This window comes from Penicillium lagena (assembly GCF_028827675.1).
Source record: "Penicillium lagena strain IBT 129212 chromosome Unknown utg000005l_segment0_segment0, whole genome shotgun sequence".
NCBI classification, from domain to species: domain Eukaryota; kingdom Fungi; phylum Ascomycota; class Eurotiomycetes; order Eurotiales; family Aspergillaceae; genus Penicillium; species Penicillium lagena.
Window position 1 is genome coordinate 1,410,733 of NW_026623226.1, and position 26,315 is coordinate 1,437,047.

General features: G+C 50.2%; 10 protein-coding genes across 10 annotated transcripts; 3 read left to right on the forward strand and 7 right to left on the reverse strand.

The window, feature by feature from the left end:
- Positions 1 to 22: 22 nt before the first annotated feature.
- Positions 23 to 1,624, reverse strand: cox10 (protoheme IX farnesyltransferase; the record flags this gene model as incomplete). The annotated part of the gene is made up of 1 exon (XM_056979192.1): positions 23 to 1,624. The coding sequence occupies one exon, from the start codon at positions 1,622 to 1,624 to the stop codon at positions 23 to 25; it is 1,602 nt and encodes a 533-aa protein (XP_056832235.1).
- A 174-nt stretch (positions 1,625 to 1,798) lies between these two features.
- On the forward strand, positions 1,799 to 2,744 carry N7510_007268 (putative monosaccharide-P-dolichol utilization protein; the record flags this gene model as incomplete). Its single annotated transcript, XM_056979193.1, has 2 exons — positions 1,799 to 2,422; positions 2,484 to 2,744. 2 exons carry the CDS (start codon positions 1,799 to 1,801, stop codon positions 2,742 to 2,744), a joined length of 885 nt encoding a protein of 294 aa, XP_056832236.1.
- Positions 2,745 to 2,931: 187 nt separating this feature from the next.
- Positions 2,932 to 3,789, reverse strand: med8 (RNA polymerase II mediator complex subunit MED8; the record flags this gene model as incomplete). The annotated part of the gene is made up of 2 exons (XM_056979194.1): positions 2,932 to 3,565; positions 3,665 to 3,789. The coding sequence occupies 2 exons, from the start codon at positions 3,787 to 3,789 to the stop codon at positions 2,932 to 2,934; spliced, it is 759 nt and encodes a 252-aa protein (XP_056832237.1).
- Positions 3,790 to 4,259: 470 nt separating this feature from the next.
- On the reverse strand, positions 4,260 to 6,547 carry N7510_007270 (glycoside hydrolase family 154 protein; the record flags this gene model as incomplete). Its single annotated transcript, XM_056979195.1, has 3 exons — positions 4,260 to 5,328; positions 5,388 to 5,604; positions 5,665 to 6,547. 3 exons carry the CDS (start codon positions 6,545 to 6,547, stop codon positions 4,260 to 4,262), a joined length of 2,169 nt encoding a protein of 722 aa, XP_056832238.1.
- Positions 6,548 to 6,995: 448 nt separating this feature from the next.
- On the reverse strand, positions 6,996 to 8,948 carry N7510_007271 (coagulation factor 5 8 type domain-containing protein; the record flags this gene model as incomplete). Its single annotated transcript, XM_056979196.1, has 1 exon — positions 6,996 to 8,948. One exon carries the CDS (start codon positions 8,946 to 8,948, stop codon positions 6,996 to 6,998), a length of 1,953 nt encoding a protein of 650 aa, XP_056832239.1.
- A 106-nt stretch (positions 8,949 to 9,054) lies between these two features.
- N7510_007272 (uncharacterized protein) lies at positions 9,055 to 9,644 on the reverse strand (the record flags this gene model as incomplete). Its single annotated transcript, XM_056979197.1, has 2 exons — positions 9,055 to 9,262; positions 9,361 to 9,644. 2 exons carry the CDS (start codon positions 9,642 to 9,644, stop codon positions 9,055 to 9,057), a joined length of 492 nt encoding a protein of 163 aa, XP_056832240.1.
- A 308-nt stretch (positions 9,645 to 9,952) lies between these two features.
- N7510_007273 (fungal specific transcription factor domain-containing protein) lies at positions 9,953 to 12,897 on the forward strand (the record flags this gene model as incomplete). The annotated part of the gene is made up of 8 exons (XM_056979198.1): positions 9,953 to 10,150; positions 10,198 to 10,300; positions 10,367 to 10,992; positions 11,045 to 11,247; positions 11,300 to 11,320; positions 11,374 to 11,775; positions 11,829 to 12,163; positions 12,230 to 12,897. Coding segments are annotated over 8 exons (2,556 nt in total), but the record flags the coding sequence as incomplete, so codon positions are not given.
- A 111-nt stretch (positions 12,898 to 13,008) lies between these two features.
- Positions 13,009 to 14,659, reverse strand: N7510_007274 (uncharacterized protein; the record flags this gene model as incomplete). Its single annotated transcript, XM_056979199.1, has 2 exons — positions 13,009 to 14,313; positions 14,384 to 14,659. The coding sequence occupies 2 exons, from the start codon at positions 14,657 to 14,659 to the stop codon at positions 13,009 to 13,011; spliced, it is 1,581 nt and encodes a 526-aa protein (XP_056832242.1).
- Positions 14,660 to 15,173: 514 nt separating this feature from the next.
- On the forward strand, positions 15,174 to 16,796 carry N7510_007275 (hexose transporter protein; the record flags this gene model as incomplete). The annotated part of the gene is made up of 1 exon (XM_056979200.1): positions 15,174 to 16,796. One exon carries the CDS (start codon positions 15,174 to 15,176, stop codon positions 16,794 to 16,796), a length of 1,623 nt encoding a protein of 540 aa, XP_056832243.1.
- A 1,857-nt stretch (positions 16,797 to 18,653) lies between these two features.
- On the reverse strand, positions 18,654 to 20,877 carry N7510_007276 (uncharacterized protein; the record flags this gene model as incomplete). The annotated part of the gene is made up of 3 exons (XM_056979201.1): positions 18,654 to 19,340; positions 19,400 to 20,171; positions 20,354 to 20,877. The coding sequence occupies 3 exons, from the start codon at positions 20,875 to 20,877 to the stop codon at positions 18,654 to 18,656; spliced, it is 1,983 nt and encodes a 660-aa protein (XP_056832244.1).
- Between the last annotated feature and the right edge of the window lie 5,438 nt (positions 20,878 to 26,315).

Below are 26,315 nucleotides of genomic sequence, written 5' to 3' on the forward strand. Positions count from 1 at the left end.
TTCATACATCTGACTCACGCTTTCATGCCGTAGATAAAACACTAGCGCGGTTCGACCTCGTCGAAGAGCGGGTATTGGGGCGAGACGAGGCGGGATTCTGCTGCGAGGACTCATCCTCCTCCTCATAGTACAGATACTCATCCTCGTCCTCGTCGTCTGGCTGTCCGAAGATCTTCTGCCAGACACCATCCCACAACCCCTTCTTGGTGATAAGGCCACCAACCAGGAGAATAGGCAGCTGCCAGATACTCGCCCAGAACAATCCACGGGCAGTGCCCTGAGCACCCTGGTGCTGCCAGAAGCGGTACGCTTCACGGACGAGCCAGCCGTTGGCGACACTGCTTCCCACCAAGAACCCGTGGCCGACGACGTTGAACCACCACAGCCCAATGGAAATGGGGAACATCAGAATGGAATAGCGGAGCGCAACCCGGGCGTTGTGAGCCGGGTTCGTCCAGCACAGCATCTTATACCCCGCGGCCTTGTATTCCTCTCGAATGGTGTGCGAGAGAGCGTTGAAATGCGGGAACTGCCAGGCAAAGAGGACACCACCCAGGAGCCACCCACCGATACTCTCTTGGCTAAAGAGCATATCTCGCCAGTTATCGTGGCCCGTAGTCGCGGTCTGGCCCTCTGCAGCGATCCATCCCATCATCGGCGGGATGGCACCCACCACGGCGCCGACCCAGGTGTTGATGACGTGGATGCGCTTCAACGGCGTGTACACGAACGCATACAGACATATATTTGCTGCGGAGAGCGCGGTGACCGTCGGGTTTGTTCCAATGTATAGGAGTGAAAGGCCGGTGACTGCAGTGCCAATAGCGAAAAGCACGGCCGCGCGCCGCGAGACCAGCCCGCGGACCAAAGGGCGGTTGCGAGTGCGCGACATCAGAGCGTCGTACTTGGGTTCAAGGATCATGTTCAGCGTGTTTGCGCTGCATGATGATAGGAATGTGCCCGCCGTGAGGTAGATGAAGGTCAGGGTCGACGTGGAGAGAGTGGGTAGTGGGGTCATGGCCGGGTCGAGTGTGAGCAGGGAAGATATCGGATACATCCCATATGCGGAGGTTGTAGTGAGGAGGATCAGAAAGGATAGTCGAGGCTTTGTCAGAGCGAGAAAGGCCGCCAATTTGCGGCGGAGGGAGGTGGTGGGCAGGGCGGAGGAGAAAGCAGACAATTGCGCCGACGCATCGGGAGGGATGACGGGCTCTTCCTGGCTCGTCTCCGGTATTTTTTCCTTCAGCCGCTTTCTCCGTCGATGTGGTAACTCGTTCTCGACGGATTCTGTAGCCATTGACCCGGCCGGGGCTGTCTCGGTCGAGCTCGGGTCTGTCGACTTCCGACTCGCGGCGGTGGAGAGGCTTTTTGAGGCATTGGCGGATGCTAATGAAGATAGCACGCTGCTGTTGCTCTCTGAGGAATCCTGTAGGCGATTGGGCGAGAAATATGTCTTGTGGAGGGTCGAAGGGGTGTCATTGGCGATTCCTGTTCGCCGTTGCGAAGACGACCAAAACTGGCGGAGAGCAGAGTGCGGCATGGATCTGCGCACCAGACATCGCGAGCACAATAATGCCTCTCGAGGCGGCCCCTGCCTGAGGATGGGGGACCGCAGAAGCAGCATGGCGGCAGGGAGTTGGTGTGCTGGGAAAAGAAGAAAGAACAAACAAGAGGAAGAAACAAAAAGCGAAGATCAAATTCCCCGGCGCGGATCGCAGACCAAAACCGCAGTTTGGCCAACAACAACTGCTCGTTAACTCCTTCTGTTCAAACCACTCCCCATTAACAACGATTCAGAATGGACGTGCTCCAGAAAGTCATCGATCCCCTGCAGCCCTATCTGCGCCCCGTCATCTCCTCCATCCCCGAGCCTGTGCACCATGCCGTCATCTCCATGATCGGATCGCCCTGCCACAGCGCGCTGTTGCTCGACCTCGACGTGACAAAGGACCCGGCCTGCACGTCCCTGGCGATCTCCAAGGCCCTTGGTATTGCCATTGTTGGCGCCAGCGCGATCGTCAAGGTCCCTCAAATCCTGAAGCTGATCAACTCTCGCTCGTCCGCCGGCGTGTCGTTCGTCTCGTACGCGCTGGAGACGGCCAGCCTGCTCATCACGCTGTCGTACGGCGTGCGCAACCACTTCCCCTTCAGCACCTATGGCGAGTCGGCCCTCATCGCCGTCCAGGATATCGCCGTGGGGGTCCTAGTTCTGACATTTGCCGGCCGCTCCGCTGCGGCAGCCACCTTCGTTGCCGTAGTCGCAGCGAGCGTGTACGCGCTGCTGTTCGACCAGACTCTGGTCGACGCGCAGACTATGGCGTATCTGCAGGCCGGTGCGGGTGCGTTGGGCGTCGCTAGCAAACTCCCTCAAATCTTTACCATCTGGCGCGAGGGAGGAACCGGACAACTGAGCGCGTTCGCGGTATGTTGACTTGTTTCGCCCGATGATTATTACATGTCGTATCTAATTATTTTTCTGTTAGGTCTTCAACTACCTCGTCGGATCTCTTTCCCGCATCTTCACCACGATCCAGGAAGTTGACGACAAGCTCATCCTCTACGGATTCGTCGCCGGCTTTACCCTCAACGTCATTCTCGCCGCGCAGATGGTGTACTACTGGAACGCCCCGGCGACCAAGAAGAAGGGGACTCGCAAGTTGGCAGACAGACCGACCGTGGGCCAAAGCACCGGCGTGTCTCCTTCGCCTAAGGGCAAGGGCCCGACCACGCGACGACGGGGTTAGCAGGAGTGCTATTATTTCCTTTATACTTGTGGTTTCTTTTGGTTCTTGAATCGCTTAATTCAATAATGCTGTCTTTGGGATTTAATATGCAATTAATCTCGGATCTTCCCATGAAATGTGCGTGTAGATGTCACATCGGTGTATAAGAACTCCCCGGTAAACAAGCCGTTGACCATCGCCGGGGACATTATGGCATGCGTCCGGTCGTCATATACCTCAGGATCTCATCGAGCGGCACCAGCGGCTCCAGCGCATGCGCATGATGCGCGGCGATATCAAACTCCAGGCCCCCAGAAGCCTTGCGATGAACACCCACAATGTCCATTTCCCCCTCCTCTTCGGCCTCCGCCTCTTCTTCTTCGTCTTCCTCCTCCTCCTCTTCAGAACCTTCGTCATCCTCCAATTGTCTCTTCAACCCAGTAACAACATTCTGCACCCCGGCCTCGCGTTCTTCAAGCGTGAAATTCCCACCCCAATTCCTCCGGCGCGCTTCCTCATTCGCCTCCAGAGGTGCCCACTCCCACAGCTCCGCGAGCTGGGCCTCGGTAAGTGGTTTGGGTGCAGTCGAGTTCTGGTCTGCATGCAAAGCAGAGTCGGGATTGTGGGTACCTGCGACGCGCCCGCGCGCCACCCAGTCCTCGACGCGTGGGTCGAGTTTCGTGCGCAGGAGTTGTTCGAGCGTGCTAGACTGTGTCCGGCCTGGGTACTCGGGCCCTGGGTAGGCGACTAGTGCGGAGAGGAGGTCGCCGTGTTCGGAGAGTTGTTCGGAGACACTGAGAAGGTTGTTGGAGATGATACTTGCTTGGGACTGGAGGGAGGACCTGTTTTGGTGTGCAGTTGTTAGACATGTGCTTCGAGGGGTGGGTGTAGTGGGCTATCCTCGAATTCTTTTCGTAGTTGTTCAAGGCTTGCTCACTCACCACGGAGGAAGGGGATCGCTTTGGTTCAGGCTGGCGATCAGGGATCCGAGGGAGCGTGTCAGCTGCACGAGGCGCTGGCGTGATTGTTCGAGGACTTTGATCTGGTCCTGGGTGAGGGCGGACATTGTGGTGATTTGGAGGAATTGGAGGTTGCGCGGATGAGGTGTGGAGGTGAGGGAGATGGGCTGATAAGATACTTGGACTAGATCTATGGCCACCCTCGAATTATTACCAGAACCTTCGTTAACTCTCATGCCGCTGCACCTGTACGGTCAAGCATTCGCTCTGATTTACAGAAATCTATTGCATACAGGGCAATTCTAAAAAAGCTCTTTCCCAAGGGCCACAGACCACACATTCGTCTGTATATCCCTAACGCCCGAGACAATTCAAGTCCCCGATGCCCCGATAATGACTGCCATAACTATCTGCCTCGGAACCTGCCATTTCTGCGTGCAATCACGTCCCAAATCAGCCTGACGTGACATTGGTGATATGTCAGCGAAATTCGTGGTCAAAATATTACTTGACGTTCGCTTGGTCTCGAAATTCCATGTGAGCGTCATCGTGAGTTCGGGCAACAGGTTTAGATAAATTAACCATCCAAAACTATGCAGTCTGTCTCCTTAGTATACCCATCAGTCGGCGAAATAAGAATGCGGGGCTTATCTGCCCATCTCTCAGCTAGACTTCTGTGAACAATCTTCCTGCCACCGTTGGCCCCAGCTGATATGGCAAATACGCTCGTGGCGAATACAAACTCAGTGCCAGCTTCCAACCCATCGATCTTGTTGCGCTCCAAAACTGGAATCACAGTTCTGGGGTAAGCCAAGTTTGTATTGGAATCTGGCTGGAGGGCACTAGAGCTTGTTTGTGTCGGCAACGGCGCAATGTTTAGTGAAGTGACCGATACGCCGCTGCAGCCAGCAGCCGAGAGTATCAGGGTGGAGTCTTCGGATCTGAGAATGCCTTCGGATGTCCCGAGCTCTGCGTTGGCATGAAGCTTGCTGATAAAGGGAATCTTGGTGCCATCTTTGGAGCAACGTGATGGCGACGCGAACCCGCCTTCGGTCGTATGTAAAGTTCGCAACGAAGTCTTCACGCAGATACGGTGAACGCGAACGTGCCAGTCTGGCCACCTATCCGTCGGCGGAACAAGAGTCGTTTCGATCTCGATTTGCCTATCTCCCCAAGGACACCAACGTACCCTTGCAACGGTAACTGAAGTCTGATCTCCATTGGCGTGGAGACTAGCTTGGGGAAACGTAGCTTGTGAGCATTTCCATTTCACGGCCCAGGACTCAGCACCATCACGGCTCAAGGCCAGCATGCAATCTGGAGCAATTTGCTGAATCAGTGGGCCGGTAGGGACGGAAAAAGTGAATGCCGACGAATACTCAAACTTGGAATATTTGGCCTGCGTTGCCTTCATCGGCCAAGCGACAAACTGGGCTGGTGAGAGAAAGAAGTGATGATTGCCCTTCGGGTGATTGCTGACGATTTGCCTAGGAGCAGGGACAAGGCTGGGCCTGAACAATGGTGGATACGGCTGTTCTGGGGCTGTCCAGAACTCGTCGTTTTCACTCAAAGATAGAGCAATAAGTGTTTTCATACACCAGTAAGGTGACTGTGGAGAGTTGTAGTCCTCACACATAAACATATTTCTGTACCAAAGTCAGAAGCCTTTCGAAGGATAAAGATTATCAGATTGATGTGTGCATACGGGTACTTCCAGCCGATGTTCAATGTACCATCGGCATGGAAAATGTCATCTGAATTCTTTGCCCACCAACGGAGGTGGCGCAATAAAAATCCCTTGATACTACCGGGATCTGCCAGCGGGAATGGCATGTCTGGAACCTTTGCCACGGCTAGAGCCGCAAAGAACCCGCCACAGGCGAATCGATATGCGAGAGATCGACCGAATGGTATTGCGGAGCCTAAATTCGCTCCTGGTTAGTAGGAGCATTGGTTGCTTGGGGGTATGGCATATCCTTTACCGTCTGCGTCAAAATATTTCCAGATCGAAGCTCCAAATTCCCTCGCTTGCTGCTGATATTTGGTGACCCGCTGTGGATCAATATCACTGGCGAATTTGATATATAGAAGCTGGCTAAATTGAATTGCAAAGCTTCCAGAGTAATAGTCCGCCTGACGTCCGGGGCCAATTGCATCTCTTCGGCCTGTCTTTTCGTACGCCGCGTCTTGCTGCTTTTCTTGTTCGGTGCTCAGCCACGGACCGTCACCAGACCAGCCATCCTCGAGGTAAAACGAGTCCAAAATGGTGAAGTCAGAGTCCATTGTGCTGGCAAGCTCTTGGGCTGGCACACCGCAGACACGGATGAGGGCAAGGTTCGAAATCACTCGAAACCACCGCCAGTTGTTATCTGGCATTGGCTTGTTGTTCATACCACGCAGCCACGCCTCGATATTGTACTGTGTCCGCTTCTCCTGGTTGTGGTAAAGATAATACGGGGCAGAGATCAAGGCAAAAGATATAATCTCTGCCTCGACCATGCGTTGACCGAGTTCGCTAATCTCGCCCCAGTAGTCTTCATGATCTGGATCTGTGCCAGTGCGAAAGCCTTCAACCCATGGCTCAATTATTTTCCTGGAACGGGCCGATAAACTTGTCCCGGTGTTGTTGAATGCCGTTGTGCTTGATCCTTCGAGAATGGCACCAACTGTCCAGAGTGGACGAGCAAACCCTTCCAATTGAGCAGCCAAGTCATCAAAATGTGCACCTGTCCCAACGGGGAGGCGGATTTTGGCTCGACCAGGTGAGAAGTATGCATGCAAGGGCTCGAGTATGGAGAGAGCTGCCAACTCCAGGTCATCCCTTGTTTGTAGGGGATTATCGGAGAACTCTCTCAGAGGAGGCATGTCTCAATGATGTGTTCGTAGAGTTCGCAATTGAGACTATGTAACTTCAAGTCCCGGTTGTGGGGGAGAGATGATGGTTGAAAGCTTACAATTCTCTTTTCAGAAGAGCGACTTTTGTTTCTCGAGACGCATGACTACGTCCAGAAATTTGAATTACAGCCATGCTTTGGAGAGGCTGTTGGAGGTCCTTGGCAAAGTGGCATGGTGGCCACCATTCACCCGACGCCCGAGGAGAGCGCTCGGACGTCGGGTGAATGGTCGTCGGCCTGGCAGCCGACTGGTCCGCTAGGAAACGAGTCCGTCCATCAAGTGAAAGAGCAGAATCAACTCGCCAGAGTATCAATAGTAGGTGTTTAGTTTGACTACCAAGTTAAAGACAGCTATGAATGTGACTCCCCGCTGTCTACAAAGCAAGGAAGATAATAAATATATACTTATTACCGGGCTATCAACAGTTACCATAGACGCTCATCTCGTACAACCCCGCTTCCCACGCGGCGGAGGTGCCATGGACAACATCCCAGATACTCGTAGTATCAAGCCGAACATAGCGATAGCTGCCAGATACCAAATGTGATTTGAAGCCAGGTAAGGAGTTGCCTCTGTCATCGGCAAGTTCATCCCAGGTCACATTATCTTTGCTTCCACTCAGATAGTATCGCTCGACAGCATCGGAGCCTCCCACACTGCGGAACGACAAGCCAACCCATGATACATTGCAAGGATTGCCCAGATCCACTTGCCAGAAATACGGCACACTGGACGGAAGATAGTATTGTGCAATGGCATCATACGCGTCGACGTCGTAGTCACTGCCGTCGTTGGCAACGGACGCGCTGTAGTTGTATGTGCCCGCTGCAGCCTGTGATGCAGTCAACGTAGTGGCAGGCGTTGCCTCTACTGGCTTGTTGAGAGAGAGAAGCATCCATGACGGGGTTTGGACGGTTTTCTCCACAACATCGATAGCCGGTAGCGGGTCAAACATGAGGGTCATGTTGCCACTTCCAACAATTTGATCCTCTCCCGCTTCATTATCGTCAACGAATAGACTCATGAAGACATAAGTTGACATAGATAAGTTGAGCGCGTTGTAGCGATCTCCTATGTATACGTATGCCGGGTTCCTGTCGGTTCCAATGTTTTGGATCCAGCTTGGCTGGCTTCCGAAGGTACTTGGATCTCCAACAGGGGCGAGTTCGGACCACACAGATGTTCCGTTGCGATATCCTGTTTTTTTGTCTCGAGGGAAGGAGAATGCGGCGGAGAAATCCGAAGTACGTTTGTACTGCCCTTGGTTGGCGTACCAACCGCTTTGTGCAGATGTCATGAGATAAACAAACTTGCCCGAAGGGCCACCGTGACGAATTAGAGCGGGCGCCTCTCGTGATGTATCCACAAAGACATCATATTCCTTATTCGGTACAACATCGGTGAGGTCATCCGTAAGTTGCCAGATCCGCCCATATATGTTGTCTGAGAAGGTTACCAGATAGGAAACTCCAGTCTTCGGATCTTCCCACACGGTCATATCTCGCGAACCATATCCAAGGTTTGCGTTCAATTTGGGAGGATCGGGATCAATGCCATCCATTGTGTAATAGCAGTTCGTCCTGTAGGATGGACTATATACTCGTAGTCCATTGGTTTGAAATATGGCCGAGTCTGTTGAATATGTTCCGGAAGGATAGTTGATGATAGGTGCGAAGATCGGAACATCAGAGACATTTGATGCTATTTCGTAAGATTGAGTTACCACAGCTGAAACTTGATTTCCCTTGACCGATATGGCCTTGACTGTCAGACGGGTTCCTGCGGCTCCGGATACAGTAATTCGAGTGCCAGGGGTATACTCAAGTTGTGAACTGACGATCGGATCTGAGCCATTGGTGGTGTAGTAGATGGCTGCGTCTTCATTCGAGACTGTGATAAAAGCTGCATCCCCCGGGTTCATGAGAACAACTGTCTTTGACTGGGATTCATTCAGGGTCGGGCCGATGGTAGGGGGAGCTAGGTCCCCGCCCAACTTGCTTGGGGCACCGATGATAAAATCACGTCTTGTAACGGGGGATCGCTCATCGGTTGGGTATTGAACGATGTACGTCGATGGGGATACGCTGTACTGACTCGCATACTGATTATAGAGCGAGGCATTCCAGGGTGTCATCACAACAGCGATAGCTTTCAATGTCACATTAAAGCGGATATTGGAGAATGTTGCGGTTCCATATTCGGACGCTGGTACATATGCTGGATTATACGGGCTCTCGGTTGCAGGTGCGCTATATTGGACAATGGTGGGCGGGTATACCGGTAGATTTGGCATGTATGGATGAGTGTTGTCGCTCGATAATTTGGCATTCGTGCTAAAGTCCAATCTTAGTCCACCCACACGATCTCCCATCGCAGTCGGGGCTTGGTTTTGGGATCCGGGTCGATGATGGCCTTTGGAAGTGATGGTGTACGGGCCTCCCACTTCATCAGCGGTAGCCACAATAACCTCGGATGCGCTATACGAGTTTGCCATTTCCCAGTGCTATGAAGAATTCAATCCCTGTGTTTGATAGAGTGACAACGTTAGGCAGGGGGAGGCTACATACAGCCCATATGATATATTTGCCAGTCGTCTTTGACTTCATGAGTTTGGGCCGCTCGACGAGACTGTAAGCCAAAGGACGATTTCCCTCAACGTCGGCAGTATAGACTGATATTGGAACGCTGATTTTTTCCCAATTCAGCATGTCCTCTGACCGGTACAAGCTATTTGAGTTCGTAACATTAGCAATCGCTCTTCAATGTTTCAGATTCCAACGTACTTGACCAATGCAGGACTTGTCTGATTGGTGATGGAAGGCGCACTCTGTCCAACCCAATAATACATCGAGTCTTCCAAGTATATGTTCCCACCCCAGGCTCCAATCGTTTCTCCGTCAGTATCATACCAGTCCACCCCATTTGGTACTGCTTTATATCTGCTGGAGACTTTGGCTGACAGGTCTTGATGCGAGGAGATAGGAGCATGCCCAGGCACTTTTGGTACTGCGCCATATGCAAATTCTCCAACCGCCAGCCATGCACTCAATAAGGCAATGCCCCACATGATGGGACTGAATCGTAAATTGCGAAGGGTACACAAGTAAAAACTTGAAGGATATTCGGGAACTTACATATACGGGAATGAACCAAAATACAGGGGGTGCATTGCGAGGAGTATGCGCCAGCGAAGCCTCTCGGACCGTAGCGGGCCGGGATTACTCCCACTTGATTCATTCCGGGTTTATTTACTTCGGTTTACCCCACAATTTCCCCCGCGCTTGGACTGGAATCAGGTGATCGCCTCGGGGCTCGGGAGAAAGAAGTGGGCTATCGGTTGAATTGCACCGGTTGAATTCGCCCGGTTGTATATAGCCCGCACTTTCGCCCGCCTGCTCTCTCCGGCCGGAAGAAGCTGCACCTTCAGTGGCATGCAACACTGCTCAGCCAACGAGATGGAGTCGGAACCCAATCCGGCCCCCCTGGAAGACCGGCCTGCCTGTGGAGCATGTCGCAAGCGCAAGCTCCGGTGCTCACGCGACGTTCCGCAATGCAGCCATTGCCGACGAATTGGTATGCTTGGCATGGGGTTTCTCAGTAGGACGAATTGCTGATTGAAGGGCCTGGCCGAATTACGTCTAGGAACGACCTGCACCTATGATGGTGATCGTGAGAAGCCTGGAATTAAGGCAGGTGCAGTTGAGGCTCTGAGGCGACGAGTCGGTGAGTTGGAGCCTCGTTCCTTTACTATACAGAAAGTGCGTTGAAGTGCTGATTCGGGAGAAATAGAGACCCTTGAGGATGCTGTGTTCCAACAGGGTAAAGCGGGAATCAGTGAGACTCTTCACGGTACAAATGAACCGAGTTCATTGGCATCTGCGCTGTGCGAAGGGCTAGAATTACTTCTGGGAAAACTACATTCCAACTCTTCACAGAAAAGACCAAGGTCCGAAGTAGTTGACGAGCCCCTTGAAGAGGATGTAAATTACCAGGACGAACCATTACCGCAGCCCATGCCTTTGTCTACATTATCGAACAAACGCAGGCGAGGAAATGAAAGACGAGTCATCGAACCCGATGACCTTCCAGGTCCCTCGTCCACACTACCGCCGCCACAGGTCCTGGAGGCTGTTGTTGATCTCTTCTTTGATCTAGTGCAGCCATGGGTGCCAATCTTCCATGAAAAGAGATTCCGTCGGCGACTGGAGAATCCAGACGATAGGCCTGCCTTAGAGGTTGTTCTTCACGCAATGGTTGTTGCATTGCTCAAGCATGTATACCCTCGAGAGCTCATAGCGGATCTGGGTGACGTAGAGAGTATCTGTGAGCGATCTCGGAAGATTGTTGTCCTGACCGCTATGGACGATTTATATGTTGAGAATTTGCAGGCACTCATTATTATTTGCTTCGAAGACGTGCGTGAGCCCAGTTTCGTTCCAGAGAGACCAGGAAGTTAACCTTGTATAGATCGGGTCCGGTAGACTTTCACGTGCGTGGCCCATTGTTGGTTCACTAACCAGAACGGTGGAATATCTACAGTTGAGTGTCGAATCAGAAAACTATGATAAAGATCCGGTCCTTCAGCCTCGGCCGTCTCTTCCCCAGGCCAAAGACTGGGTCGAGGAGGAAGAGAGGCGACGCGTGTTTTGGACCATTTTCAACCTGGACAGGTGGGCCTACATTCTTGTACACGACTTGGTATAAAATATTAACAAACGGCAGATTTTGTTCAGTCACGACTGGGTACGCTTCACCTCCCAAAGTAACCCTGCGCAAAAACTGACTACCTCCGATAGATGGAACACTAGCCTAACATCGAACGATGTTCACCGGCGCCTCCCCGCCGATGGAGGCTTATGGCATAACGAAGAAGCAGTCACCACGCCATTCTTTGGTATCTGGGACCGGTCGGCAGGAAGGATCGGAAGGCTCATCGCCTTTCTCCCCACAGACTACAATAGTACAGAACCTTCGAACAACGGATTCTCTTCAACACAGGGAAACAATTATATTCCGACGACATCCGATGAAAAAGTTGACATGTCAACAGTTGGCGCATTTGCTTACCGTGTTGAAGCCACCGAGTCGCTAAGTAGGGTGACGACCTTTTTTCTACAGCAGAAGATCAATTATCGCGACCGACAGGAAATGGGTAGCTGGCTCATGCGGTTCAAGGAGTTGGATTTACGCCTGGTCAGGTAGGTACACGAATCCCCTCATCCTACCTCCCGAGCAATATTTTTTCTCACAGGAAAAACAACAGTTGGAAAATGTTTTTGCCCCAAAAGTGGAAAGAGGCAAATATATCTCGCCAGCCGGCTGTGGTGACGATGGATCCGAACCTGACCTTGGCACACATCACCCACAATACATCTATGATTCTCCTTCACCAGCGAATTGCCTATCCTCCCTTGGAATGGCTGGAAGTGGTGAAACTCCCGATCCTGTCCAGCGCAGAAACATGCGAAACAGCTGCCAGTGAGACCGCGAATATCACCCAGGAATTCTTGGACAACTCGCCCCCGCAGAGTATTGTAGATAATCAGTTCGCCTTTTGCGTTTTTGTCAGCGCAAGAGTTCTTCTAGGTTTGTTTATTCTTTGTTTGACCTTCCACTCATAGAAGTGCATTAACAGCTCATTCCCATCTGCAGTGCACTGGCGTTACTACAAAACACAGAAGCTTCCTTCCGATTACCACACACTCATGAAATTCCTCGACATCATGTCAACGCGATGGTCAAGTCAGAATCGGGAGTCAACCACCAGCCGCAAAAACTCGGCAGCCAAATATTTCAGTCAACTTAATGATATATACGACAAATGTCAGAGTGATACAACATTCAAACTCGATGTGCTAGGGTACTCAAATGAGATTGAATGGACTGGTCCTCCTCTGAGTCAACAGAGAGATATAAACCAAGCATCTGCATCTCACATTGAGACCTCGATTAGTGCATCCCATGATCCAGCGATTCGTTTTGCCTCTCATGGATCAGGCATTCAGCCTTCTGCACAAGATTCCGCAAATATGACGACTTACGGTGGTGACGTTTCAAATGATGGCTTTCCTCACCACCCTCAATCCGTTAGCAGTCGACGGCCAGATATACTGAATGCAGTGGACGTCGATCCGGAGATAGGGCAACATCATCAAATGTCACTAAATTCTGTTCCTGCCCACTTGAGCTACAACACAGGGAGTCCAGACGAATTGGCCGCCGTCACGTCAATTTTGCTGGACCAGCAGTACTCAGAGATGGATCGGATTATCAGTCTAAACAACGCATATTTTGCGTCCGATGTAGCTTATATTCAGTAAATCTCATAAGAGCTAATTCTCCATTTATCTGAAGCAAGTCCACATTCTGTTCTTGTCTGTAGTTCATTTTGTAACTGATCTAGACCGTTTAATATTCTATCTAGGGAGAACCTATGCTAGGCCCATTCGCAACAACTGATTCCCAAATTCCAAAAGATAATAGTCCGCGTACACCAGCCCGTGATCACTGTAACGATCGTGATCCTGGGAATTGTGATTTGCCGTTGCATTCTTCAAAATGGAGTCAAATCTCTGTCCAGGCACCAGGTCTTCGCCAGTGATCGTGCTTTCTTTTCGTGAATCCCCAGTCAACTGTGCTCGTTCCCTTGAAAGAGATAATTCTATTGTATCGGAAACTATTCTCATCGCGGCCAGCTGATATTTCTCTGCTAGGGTTGTGTCCCCGAGCACTGTCAGTGACTGCGAAAGAAGGAGCATACCGTTGGCGGCAATCACACCAGCAGAAGAATCTCGTAAAGGCATGCTTTCATCCTCGATTGGGGCGTCAAAGTCCCACAAAGGCACGTATCGACCGATCGTCTTTTGGCGATCGAGCCCATCACCAACCACGGGCTGCTCTACGCAGAGGGGTGCAGTCTCAATTCTCCACAGGAAATAATCTGCCAGACCACATGCTGCAGCAAGAAACTCTTTATCCTTGGTCCAGTTATACGTTTTGGCATAGCCGAAAATCCCCCATGCCTGGCCGCGCGCCCAAGTCGAGTCGACTAGGTATCCCTGGGCTGTGCGGTGCTGCTTAATGCCCCCGGTGTGGGGATCGAAGTTGACAACATGGTAGGTGGAATATAGTGGGTACTTGTGGCCCTTGTCGCAGCCTACAGGGGTAGGCTCTGGTCTCAGAAGTGATTTTAGAAGAGTACGCGCGTGTGTGGTGGCAATCTCCGCGAGGCTGGAGTCTGCGAGATGCTTTGAGGCGTAATATAGCAAATCCAGGTTCATCATGCTGTCGATAATAACCAGACAATCATCTGTCATGCTTGTAATTGAAACGTCCGCTTGTCTCAGAACATTCCAGCTGCGGATGACTCCGATATGAGGCATGTACCGACTAGCTAGGCTGCGAGCAGCAGTCAGAACAGCATGCAGGCTATCCTCATCACTGGTCAGCTCCCAATCTTTCTGAAGAGAGGGTTGAATGATGAATCCCATATCATGGGTATCTGTGCGTGACATCATCGCCTTAACTGGGCCAGTCCAGCTGCAGCAGAGCTCGGCTAGTTGGTGGCGCAGGGACGAGCTCGACACAGGTAATGTTTTACCTTCATGGCCGAGGTATGGGAAGACTTGAGGATATCTCACTGCCCGTTCTCTCAACAGGTACAGGATCCCGGGGAAGAAGCCGCATGTCCAAAAGTCGGCATCCCGCAGGAAGTACTTCCCTGCACTGTCGCCATGCTGCGGCACAAATTCGGGATAGACTGTCGGTGGATCCTGAAATAGTAAAAAGTGGTTAGGATTGAACAACACTGGACTCGGCAATCATAATCATGAGCATGCATACATTGTTTTCTAGCGCCTCCACCGCCACCCTAAGCATTTTGGCTAGGATGTTTTCAGAGAACAGCTCGAGCATAGTCTGCTGCATTTTGCGCCACTCATCTGTCGAGCCCGATGCCAACGCCATCATGTCTGTGAACTGGGAATCCGGGACAGTTATATCACTGCGTGGAGATTTATTCCGTTCATCCTCTGATCCGGCTCTGGAATCTTCGGAGGTTGAAGGAGTAGCGTTGGAAATCATGGGGGAGGGAGAACCAAGAACCGGCCTTCTTTCCGTTTTATTTTTGGCACTCGTGCATCGATTGACTATTAAATAATTGTCTGCCAGCACAAGCATAATTGGAGTTTTCCACTATCCCCCATTTATTCTTGATAAGGCGCCAAGCAGCTCCCATTCCAGCGGGCGGCGGGCGAGTGAGCGCGGAGCGAGTTTGCCCGCCGGCCGACTTGGTGGCCGGCCTCGCAGGAAAATGGTCTGTGGCTGAATTTAACCGACTTTGGGGGGAAAAAAGAACGCTGGGATTGTATCAACCATTCCCCATCCGTGCGAGATGAGTGACGGAAAATCCCCCGGTCCAGAAGTCGCTGCTAGACTGCATCGCATCAACCGCGTGGGGCGTGGCAAGCCATTGACATCCCCGGACTCGCAATATTCCGGGGTAGTCGCACTATAAGACCAACGGGCTGAACCTCACCTCTCCTGCTTTGAACGTGGCTCCACGCGTGCTTTACTCTATCATACGATTCTAGCTACAATGCTCACCCACTCCGAAAATTTCGAAGGGCTTGCGCTGGAGGATGTGGTTCCCAAAGACCGCAAGCCCTTTTGGAAGGATGGCACTCTTCTCAAGCTGAACACTCTGCTGTTGTGTGCCTTACTCACCCAGATCGCCACCGGCTATGATGGTAGCATGCTGAACGGCATGCAGTCGCTTCCTCAGTGGCAGAAGTATTTCGGTAAACCGACAGGTACTCGCCTTGGAGCAATGTCCTTTGGCCCGAACGGAGGAACGCTCATCTCGGTGCTGGTCTCGTCACAACTCTGTGAGAGGTTCGGCCGTCGCTATCCCATTTGTGGAGGATCTATCATTATCATCATCGGCTCTATTCTTCAAACAGCCTCTGTCAACTACGCCATGTTTGTCGTCTCTCGCTTTTTCATCGGCTTTGGACTGGGCATTGTGGCCACTGCGGCACCACCTCTGCTCTCCGAAGTCGCTTATCCAACACATCGTGGTATTCTTGTCTCGTTCTACTTGTGTACATGGTCACTGGGCTCTTTGACTGCGGCCTGGGTTACGTATGGCACCTTCAAAATGACGGACTCATCCTGGAGCTGGCGCATCCCCAGTATCCTGCAGTGTTTCTTCTCTCTCATCCAAGTCGTCTTGAGTCTGTTTGCCCCAGAGTCTCCGAGATGGCTCATCTATCAGGGACGCCGGCAGGAAGCATTGGATGTCCTCACCAAATATCACGGGTACGGCGACCCGAATTCACCTCTTGTGCGGTTCGAAATGGCGGAGATCACGGCAACTTTGGAGGTGGAGAAGGTGCAGAAGCTCTCCCGCTGGACAGAGTGGCTTGCCACGCCAGGCAATCGTCACCGTCTCTTCTTAGCTCTCTATATCCCAGCCATGCTCCAGTGGGCCGGCAACGGACTCACCTCTTACTACCTGTCCAAGGTGCTCAATACGATCAACGTCACCAACCCTAGGACCCAACTGATCATCAACGCATGTTTGTCCGTCTGGAGCTTCCTAACAGCCATTGTTTTCGCTACTCTGGTAGATCGTGCTGGTCGACGACGCCTGTTCCTTGGGGGCATGGGAGGCATGGGAATTGCCTACATTCTCTGGACGATTTGCTCAGCACTCAACGAAGAAAGAGACTTCAAGGATAAGGGCTTCGCCGCTGCAGTCCTCTTGATGATCTTCATCTTTAACGGTTGCTACCACATGTGTTCTCCCATCGCACCTACCTATATTATGGAGGTCGTCCAGTATTCGCTGCGCGCCAAGGCATCGATGATGTACCAATTGACTGGAAATTTGGCCGGCATTTATAACAGTTTTGCCAATCCCGTCGCCATGGATGCTATCTCATGGCGATACTACATTGTCTGGTGTTGTATGATTGGTATTCACTTCACTCTGATCTACTTCTTCTTTCCAGAGACTAAAGGGAAGGGTTTGGAGGAGGTGGCTGAAATCTTCGATGGGCCTGACGCGCTGGCAGGTGTCAATGCCATGAGGAGCATGGGTTTGGATGTCAACGTAGACAAGGCTGTTGCAATCGGGTCCGGGCAGGAGACTGAGTCGGATGCGGTGAAGACTGGAACAGCTCACGTTGAGCGTGTTAACATCTCACCGTCCGCGTAATTCATATGTATGTCGTACAACAATCGAGGCTCCAGAAGATTCCATGAGGTTTTATGCAAGCATCGCAAACATCAGATCAGCAATCCATCACATTCGTCTTCTGCATCTCCCAGTTGCTTCACTGCAGAGGACCTAGCGCAGGCCTACCTAGCTTCTAATAGACTTCAAGAGCCGATCTCGTCTCATGCTCACCGAATTGTGCTGTATGTGACGCATTGCAACTCGCTCGTGCCACTTAGTCATTCCATACCCGTTCGACCCCTTGCATATTTGCGAGTCGACTATGCATGTTTCGCTCAGCAAAGGCAAGGTTCGTCACTTTTACCAATCAGATCAAGGCACCCATACGTCATTCCTCATTCTATCAACGGCAGGGTCTTTGTTTCTAGGAGATGCTTTCTCATCGGCCAGTCTAAGGGATTTATGGTAGAACTATATAAGCTGTCTCCATTTACTCGTGGCATAGCCTATGTACAGACATACTCCCGCCCACACTTGCTAAAACAAGTGTCCTGGCTATCGCAATTGTCCCCAACGCTCGATTTCTCGATATTTTGTCTCGATAGGTTCCAAACCACTCTTCCAGCATGCTCATCGAGAAATTCCTCTTTATTGCACTCGCCGCCATCGGTTCGGTAATCGCCTATCCTGATTCGAGCGCAGATGATACCATCGCCTTGGATCCCAGATGCAACAATGACAAGTGGGCCCATTGGAATGGTCGTGGGTGCAGTTGCTCTGCAAGAAAGCTTTGGGATGGTCATCGCCATCATTGCTACTAATGGTAGTAAAATCGGTCCTAACTACACTCATCCCGAGTGAACCCCTTCAAGGGCTTTTCGATAAGGTGGTTACAAAGGGCTCCCTGCATAATAGGAATGGTGACTAATAGCTAAGCGGCAGCAGCTAAGAAAAGATGAGGCTGTCGAGCAACCGTATGTTTCTGGTTATGTTGGTGACGGACGCTCACTGAACTGCATCACTTCGGTCACCTAGGATGTGACACGTCTCTTCTTGCTACGAAGCCATCACTTTGCGTTGCTAGGGTTGAGATTTCGAGCTCTTACTAGTGAGTCGGATTGTCGGCGTTTGGACGCCTTTGTTGGGAAAACGTCATCGTGGATGTGTACTTTTCAATTTTCGAAGCTGGGATAATACAAACGGTTATCTTACTGAGGTGTTCCCTCGTTTGGCACTAGACTGGTTAACGTCGGAACGGATCTTGAAATACGGCATGAATCGTGTCCTTGCGTAGTCGGCGATTGCGATTAGGATTTGAAAGAGCATCTTATCAAACCTGGAAGGCGATAGCGCTCGCTACAAAATCTCCATTAGACAACGTCATTGCGCCGGAAAGATTTGAGAAGGAGCATCCTACACCGGTGAAGCGGGCGGTGGAACCAGCAGTGAAGTCAGAAGTAAAGAAAGCTCTGGTTGAAGCATTCAAGAATTATCCTAGAGTCTGTACCGCATCTCCAAGCGAAGATCTTTGGCCAGATCGGAATTTTATCTCCAGAGGGGAAAGGATAAGCGTCGCGCCTTCTCATCCAGCTTACTGGAATTGACTCCTCATAGCGAATATCATCGGGTGGTGAATTTAAGCTCGCATCATAGTGGTTAGAAAGGCCAAGCTCTAAAGCGAATCTACAATACTCATGCTCGTCTATGTGCAGTATCTCCGTACCGAGGAAAGAGATACGGTTGAACATATGATCAACATGAGTATTTGCTTCTTTTCCTCGACATGGTTCAGTTGTAATTTCAGTCTAGTTCAGTCAGTTCAGTTTAGTTTAGAGGATTTCTATGAACTGATATGAATACAATTACTTACAACCTCCTTTCACTGCAGTAATTTCTCTAGTTGCGCCCTATTACTGTGACAGCATCCTCGAAAACGGCGGCAATATCCAGCATCTTGCCATCATATCCACTTCCGCCCAGAAAAGTAACTCCAAATGGTAGCTTTCCTTCCTCTTCATTGTCCACCCACCCAGCATTGACGCTAACGCCGCACAGATCAACTACATTGCCTGCATGTGTGAATGTGCCAAGCTTGGAATTCAGAGCCACTGGGTTTTCCAACATATCCTTGATTGTAGGGTGACATGGTACGCTTGGTACGACCAGAACATCAATTCCGCTTTCCAAGGTGTTGAAAATCTTCTGTGCTTGCACGGTGTATTGGATTTGAGCGGTTTGGTCCTGGAATACTTGCCAGGCTTTGAGCTCGGAAGAAAGCGCAGACTGAAAGATAGTCTTGGTGGTGGGATGCAGGGTATCGATATTCTTAACGAAGAACTCGTGGCCCATGGAGGCGAGACGTTCGTGTACAAGGGACGCATCATAAAGGAGGTCGCCGGCTTTGGTGAATGGGGTGTAATCGATGTCGACTAATCTGCCACCACATGATCGTAACTGCTGAATACTGGCTTGGAAGAGGTCTTGGTATGCTTTAGAGCAAGTTTCCAGGAGAGCACGCGGAGGAACACCGAATGTAAAGCCCCCTCCTTTGGTCCCCGGAAATCTATCGTCCAAGTTGACAAACTGCTTGGCGGTTTGGCATATGGATCGAGGGGATCATGCTGGTCAATTATATACCAGACCTCTCGTGCATCTGCTATAGAAGGTGCCATGATGGTAATTGTATCAAGGCTTTTGCATGCAGGCACCAAGCCTCGAGCAGAGATAGTGCCTTTGGTCGGCTTGAAGCCAACGATGCCATTCAAGGCCGCAGGGACACGAGTACTTCCTGCCGTATCGGTTCCAATGGCAAATGAAACTAATCCTGCTGCAACAGCGACGCCTGATCCCGACGAGGAGCCACCGGAAATGTGCTTCTTGCTGTAGACACTATGAGGGATGCCGTACGGTGACCGGCATCCGGATAGACCGGTTGCAAGCTGGTCCAAGTTAACTTTGCCAATGTACAAGGCCCCGGCGTCAAGCAGATGTTGGATAGATGGAGCTGTGGAATTGGCAGTGTACGCGAAGCTCTCGCATGCGACAGTTGTGACTATACCTGTCACGTCAATACTGTCTTTCACGGCAAATGGGATTCCAAACAAAGGAGGCAGTGGTTTTCCGGCGAACTTCGCAGAGAGTGCTTTGGCTGCCGCGAGGACGTCTTTTCGAGATTCTTTGGATATCCAAACGGCAGGATCGACCGTGTCGTACTTCTCTATCCGATCAAAAACAGACTGGACAGTCATTACCGGATCCGCAAGGCCAAGTTTGTATTGCCGTTGCAGCTCAGCAATTGAGGGAAGGGCTGCGTCCGAAACCAAAGTGGTACAGGGTGGATTTAGCTCGCAAAGACGCTCTGCTTGAGCAATCAAATCCGAACTATGGCCAACGTATCCAAAAAGGCCGTCTTGGCTGCAAATTATATCTAAAGACGTGGTCACCATCTGCTGGTCGAAACCACCTGTACAATCCGATAGGATACAGCATTCGTATCCCCTATCATTGCATTCTCGCAAAGTGGTCGTCACACAGCACCTTTCCTTATTGTCAGTCATTTGCAGGACACATAAAAGTTCTTTTCCAAGGGATCTCACTCAGTTGTAACGCCTGCAAATATCAGATGCGTGATGCCCCTGGCCAGCAGTGTTCGGTGAAATCCGGTGTTCCAGAAACTCCCTTTGCCTGGTTTGTCGATGATGGGCTCTCCAGGTTGCGGCTTCAGATCGTCAATTATATCCTGGCCCCACTCATTCCTCACCAACAGCTTTCCCATCGGGCCTTGGTCGCCGATACCCATCGTATGGTGGCCATGTGGTGCACTGATCTGTCTCAGCCTCTTTGCTGCAGGCAAATCTGAGAGATCCGGGCGATGGCCTTCCCTGGTATGTATAACTTGCATTCCAATGGAGCGGGCGACATCCAATACTTTCTGAATGGTTGGTACAATCTTGCGGACTGAGGCAAAGATCTCAGGATTTCCGCATTGAATAAAGCCAAATCCATCTGGATCTAAAAAGTCTCGTTGCATGTCAATAATGACAAACGCAGTGGTTGCGATGGGGAAGTTGAAGGAGTAGGGTCGAGCATGGGGAAGAGAAAGCTTGGTTGTTGGTGCCATTTTGGTTTCGTAATTCCTCAGGTGCTTTTTCGTGGAGGGTAGTAAGAGGCAGAATTACCAACAACGAGGCAAATAAAAGAACACTGGAGAGGATATACAATGAGAAAATGGGCTCCCACCACAAAACGAGAAATATTGCCGCCGTAGCCATCCACTCGGTTGGATACCACTCACAGCGTGTAAAGATAAGATAACTATGTGTCAATATCTTGAAACAAGCTTAATCGAGAGACTGATAGATGGCATGAAATTTCTTAACTATGTAAGTTTTCTATTTTGGCTAACTATCTCTTATTAGTTTATGTAAAATAGCTAGAGACACGTTAAGATAAGCAATATCTCTAACTCTAGCATATATACGCCCGCTAGGGGGTAAATTTCTTCCAGAAGTAAATAGTAAGCTATTTTTTAGATGAAATTCTAGAAGTAGTATATATAGTAGATTTTGACTTGATAGGTTGAAAGGGAGATAAACAAAACACAGAGTTGAACTAATAACGAAAAGGAAGAATAATTAAGGTAACGTGAGTGAGCACTTGAAGCTTCGGGTTAGCCGGTTGACTAACTGACAGTCAGTTAAGATAACTAAGATATTCAGGCAACTAAATCTTATGTAATTTATTAAAAAGCATGAGTCACTGGGACTATTTTATACAAATAGCTAAAAATGCCGTGCGGAGAGATAACATCTGTCAAGAGATAAGATAACAGTCGGCGAAGCTCAAAGTCCATCTGTGACTAGATAGTTCTGGTCTAGATAAGGCCGCTTTCCGAATTTGGCGAACATTTCCGATACCGGTCCAACTGTCTTAAAGACTATTTTGCTACGTACAGCAAGTTTCAAAATCAGTTATACGTCCACTTTCACAAACTTCTATGAATGAAACTCGCCCAGATTCGTGTCCCATGGCAAGTGTGTTCCCTTTAATCGCTGAGCACAAGGGCCGATATTGAGGAGGAAGCCATAGTACCTTGCTGCGGTGAAGGGTTATCCACTGACGATCCAAAATAAATATCCCGGCATTCTCTCGAGGTAAAAAGGAGGTTTCATTATCACGTCCGGATTGGATTTCAAGGCATCCCAGGTTGGTGCTCAGATGTGAACCATCTCGGATAAATTCCAGGTTGGTGACCTGCCCTTTTACACTCAGACTCTGCTGCAGCGCCCCTGTGGCAGTATCCCAGAGCTTGACTGTCTCATCGTCTGAGCTAGACGCCAGGAGTCGGCCGTCAGCGGAAAATACAACAGACCGGACCTTGTCTGAATGGCCGTAAAGAGTCTGCTGCCGCGCACCTATAGCGACATTCCAAAGCCTGACTGTTTTATCACTGGAGCCAGACGCTAGGAGTCGGCCGTCAGGGGAGAATACAACAGACCAGACTATAGCTGAATGACCCTCAAGAATCTGCTGTCGTGCACCTGTGGCGGTATCCCACAGCCTGACTGTCTTGTCATTTGAGCAAGATGCTAGGATTCGGCCGTCTGGGGAGAATGCCAGAGACTGGACACAACGTGAATGACCCTCAAGAGTCTGTAGTAGTGCGCCCGTAGTAGTATCCCATAGCCTTACTGTTTTGTCGCTTGAGCCGGATGCTAGGAGCCGGTCGTCCGGCGAGAATACTATAGACCAGACCGAATCTGAGTGGCCCTCGTGGGTTTGCTGCCCCGCATTCGTAGTGATATCCCATAGCTTAACTGTCTTATCGTTTGACCCGGAGACTAGGGTTCCACTGTCGGGAGAAAATGCCACAGACTGGACACAACGTGAATGACCCTCAAGAGACTGCTGCAGCACACCCGTAGCGGTATCCCACAGCCGGACTAATCTATCGTTTGAGCCGGATGCTAGGAGTCGGCCATCGGGGGAGAACGTCACAGATGCGATCCAATCTGAATACCATATCGAGTCTGAATGGGCATCAAGGGACTGTCGGAGTGTGCCTGTGTCTGTGTCCCAAAGCTTGAGTGTCTCGTCTCTTGAGCCGGACGCCAGGAGCCGACAGTCTGGGGAGAATGCAACAGAATGCACAGAGTCCAAATGACCCTGGAGAGTCTGCTGCAGCGCGCCTGTAGCGGTATCCCACAGTCTGACTGTCCTATCATTTGACCCAGACGCCAGATGTTGACTATCTGGGAGAATGCAACAGATCGGACATTGTCTGTATGGCCGTAGAGAGTCTTCTGTAGCGCACCTGTGGCTGTATCCCAGAGCCTGACTGTCCTATCATTTGATCCGGACGCCAGATATTGGCCATCTGGGGAGAATGCCACAGACTGGACGGACTCCGAATAGAGATCGAGAGTCTGTTGTAGCTCACCTGTGGCGGTCTCCCATAACTTGACTGTCTTATCCCTTGAGCCGGATGCTAGAAGTCGGCCGTCAGGTGAGAATGCCACAGACTGAATGGACTTAGAATGGCCTTCAAGAGTCTGCTCCAGCACACCTGTGGTGGTGTCCCATAGCCGAACCGTTTTATCACTTGAGCTGGATGCTACGAGTCGGCCATCGGGAGAGAATGTCACAGACTGAACGGACCCGGAATGGCCTTCAAGGGTCTGCATTTCTGCGCTCCAGGTTTCCTCAACCTTTGGAAACCTACAAATCCATCTAGGGAGCTCTTTTTCAAATATCGTCCGAACTATTGCCACTCTGGGTGCAAATATAAGTCCGGAGTTATAAAGTTGGAGAGGCACCTCATCAGCGATCTGTCTATTCTTAAGGACAAATCGCCTGCCATCATGTAGGAACTTAGATATTTTATAATCCTAGTCACCCTATATCAGTAATGGCACGTAATCACATAGGACTTTCTATAGAAACTTACACGTATGACTGGCTGTAGTTGATCAATGATCCCTAGAACTTCTGATACGACGCCTAAGAGGCTCATTGCTTCTATCCAATGCATGAAATGCTCCCGGAGAAACAGAAAAACATCCTCTATTGCAGTATCAACATCCTTACTCTGTGCAAGATGATGTACCCAATAACGACAGGAATATTCTAGCTCTGGTGGTAAATGCTCATGGATAGTCCTGGTATCGATCTCAGTTCTTTGTATTCCGTAGCCCTCTAGGTTGCAAATATTTCTCTTTAGGCGGCCACGCATAGTGATAAGGCAATGCATGGCGATATCTGTATGCTTCTTAGGCTCGTCCACAAGGAATCTGCTCTGGGACCGGACCAAAAAATCTCGGAATGACAAATGTAAAATCCTAATAGGCAGATCTCGGTTCTTCGGAACACTTAGAACAGATTGAAATAAATCCAATCGATTGCTAATTAGGTCTGGCCTAAGCCCAAGAAATAGGGAGAGCGCATTGGTTGAAAGTGGAACAGCGAGAAGAATGATGACGCCGACTATTTCTTGGAACTCTTGCAAGAGCTGCTGCTGCTCCGACTCATCATTGTCTTGATCATCTATCAATCGCGTGATAATTGGAAGGTACGTCTTGTCCATTTTAGTGGCATATTTGGCCTGGTCCTTTAAAAGCTCTGTGAGGCGTAATGCGGGTTCCCATTTTGAATTTTCGATGTAGCGGCACACGGTGGCGGCACAAATAAACAGTGGAACTGACATCGTAACTAATTCTTGGATAACGGCATTACTAGGCCAGTCTCGAGACATACCTCTGTCATGTCTGATCTTCGCAAATCTGTCCTTTAGGAATAAATGTATGTCGCGTTCTGTCGCTTCTCCGGAGATATCATTAAGAACCAGTTTCTGATAATCATGATCCGCGATCTCCAAAAGGCCAAGGCGAATTGGTAATTCAGGCCTGCTTGTCAAGAATACCCGAAGGCGAATCGCGTGTGCCTTCCGAAGAAGAGATAATAATCTGATTATGTTTCGTACATCTTGATCATATTCACATTCGTCTAAGGCATCGATCACTATCACAGCGGTATGAGGAGGTTGCTCATCGAGTTGGTCAAGGTCGAGCAATGGTTGTAAGAGTAATTTTATAAACTGCTCTTTCATCGATTTCGAAGCAATGTCTGGGTCGTCATGGAGTGCCTTCCGTACGCCAGCAATTAGCATAGGGAAACTAAGCACTAGCTGCCTTACGAGTGTTGGGAGAAGTCTTGTAGCATTTCCTCGATCACCTTCGCCCCTTTTGAAGAAAAAGCTTGCTCCTAGTTGCTTAGTCTCCTTGAGCGATTTTGCGACAGTTCGAGATATCGTGGATTTCCCAGTTCCAGCCATCCCATTTAACCAAAAGAGGGACTTTGCGTGTGGTGAAAAAGCCCATTCTTTTATCTGTTGAAGAATTTCAGTCCTCGTGCCTTGCAGACACTCATCTTCATGTTGATCCGGGTATGAATTATATTCGGCCCCACGCGCATAGGGCAGCTTGTCAAAATCTATCTTCTGATTGACATATTCAGCCTGTCGAATCATTCCTGTGATAAGTGTTCTAGATATATCTTAGTAGAATATTCTCAAGAGAGATCATGCTCCCCGGAAAAACATACGTCTGATCTAGCTGTAACGACAAGTTAAAGGACGATTTGTATCTTTCGAGATTCTGAACAATACCCTCCACCTCTGTGTGTTTTAGAGGCCACCTCAAGGCTCGAAGTCCCACTTTTCTCATCAGCGTCTTGCCCCTTCCTGGATCAAGTTTCGATTCTAAGGCTCGGAGGTCGGAGAGGCAATCGGTAATAATACTGCCTAGACGCGAGGAAATAGGTAGGGTGTTGTTATTCTGGCTTTCTTGAAGTAATTCCTCGAGATCTTGGAGGATTCCTTGGACGCCCGTAATCGCCCTTTGTAAGGTGATAATTTCGTTTCGTGCATCCTTTACCTCCTGGATGTAACCCCCGCAAATCTTCACTAGGCTTCCCGTCAGTTGGATGATCGCGACAACGCTCGCTGCTGATGAAAGTACATCCATATGGAAGGAAAGATGGCATAAACGCTTATTTTCATGTAAGTAGGTAAGACGGTCACTATAGTTTGAGGTTGTGTTCGGTTTGATAGTTTGGACTTTGCGGCGAGAGATAAAGAGGGGTAGGTTAGGCGGCGGGAGCGAGGCTGTGATTCAAGAGTGGATTTTCGAGTGCTAAGAGGACTGACTAATCATGAATTCACCCGTTGAAGCACTCCAAGAGGCTACATGGGGAAAACCCGTTCTTTTGTCCAGTGATACGGGCTGACTGTGGGCTCAACTGTCGGCCCAAACCGAAGCAGACCAATATCCGCTGCCATGTGCCTCTGACCACCTCTTCAACCTTTTCGGATCGACGGCACGCGACATATTATGGTACCCCAATTTGCATCACCTCCATCTCTTCGAGGTACAAGGTGGGCTTTTCTAGCAGGTGATCGGACAAAGTCTCGAGCATGATTAGAGTGATGCGGCATCGACCCCCTTTATTAGGCGGTGCTTTGACGCGGCCAAATATCCGTATATTGGAAGAAATTCTCAGGAT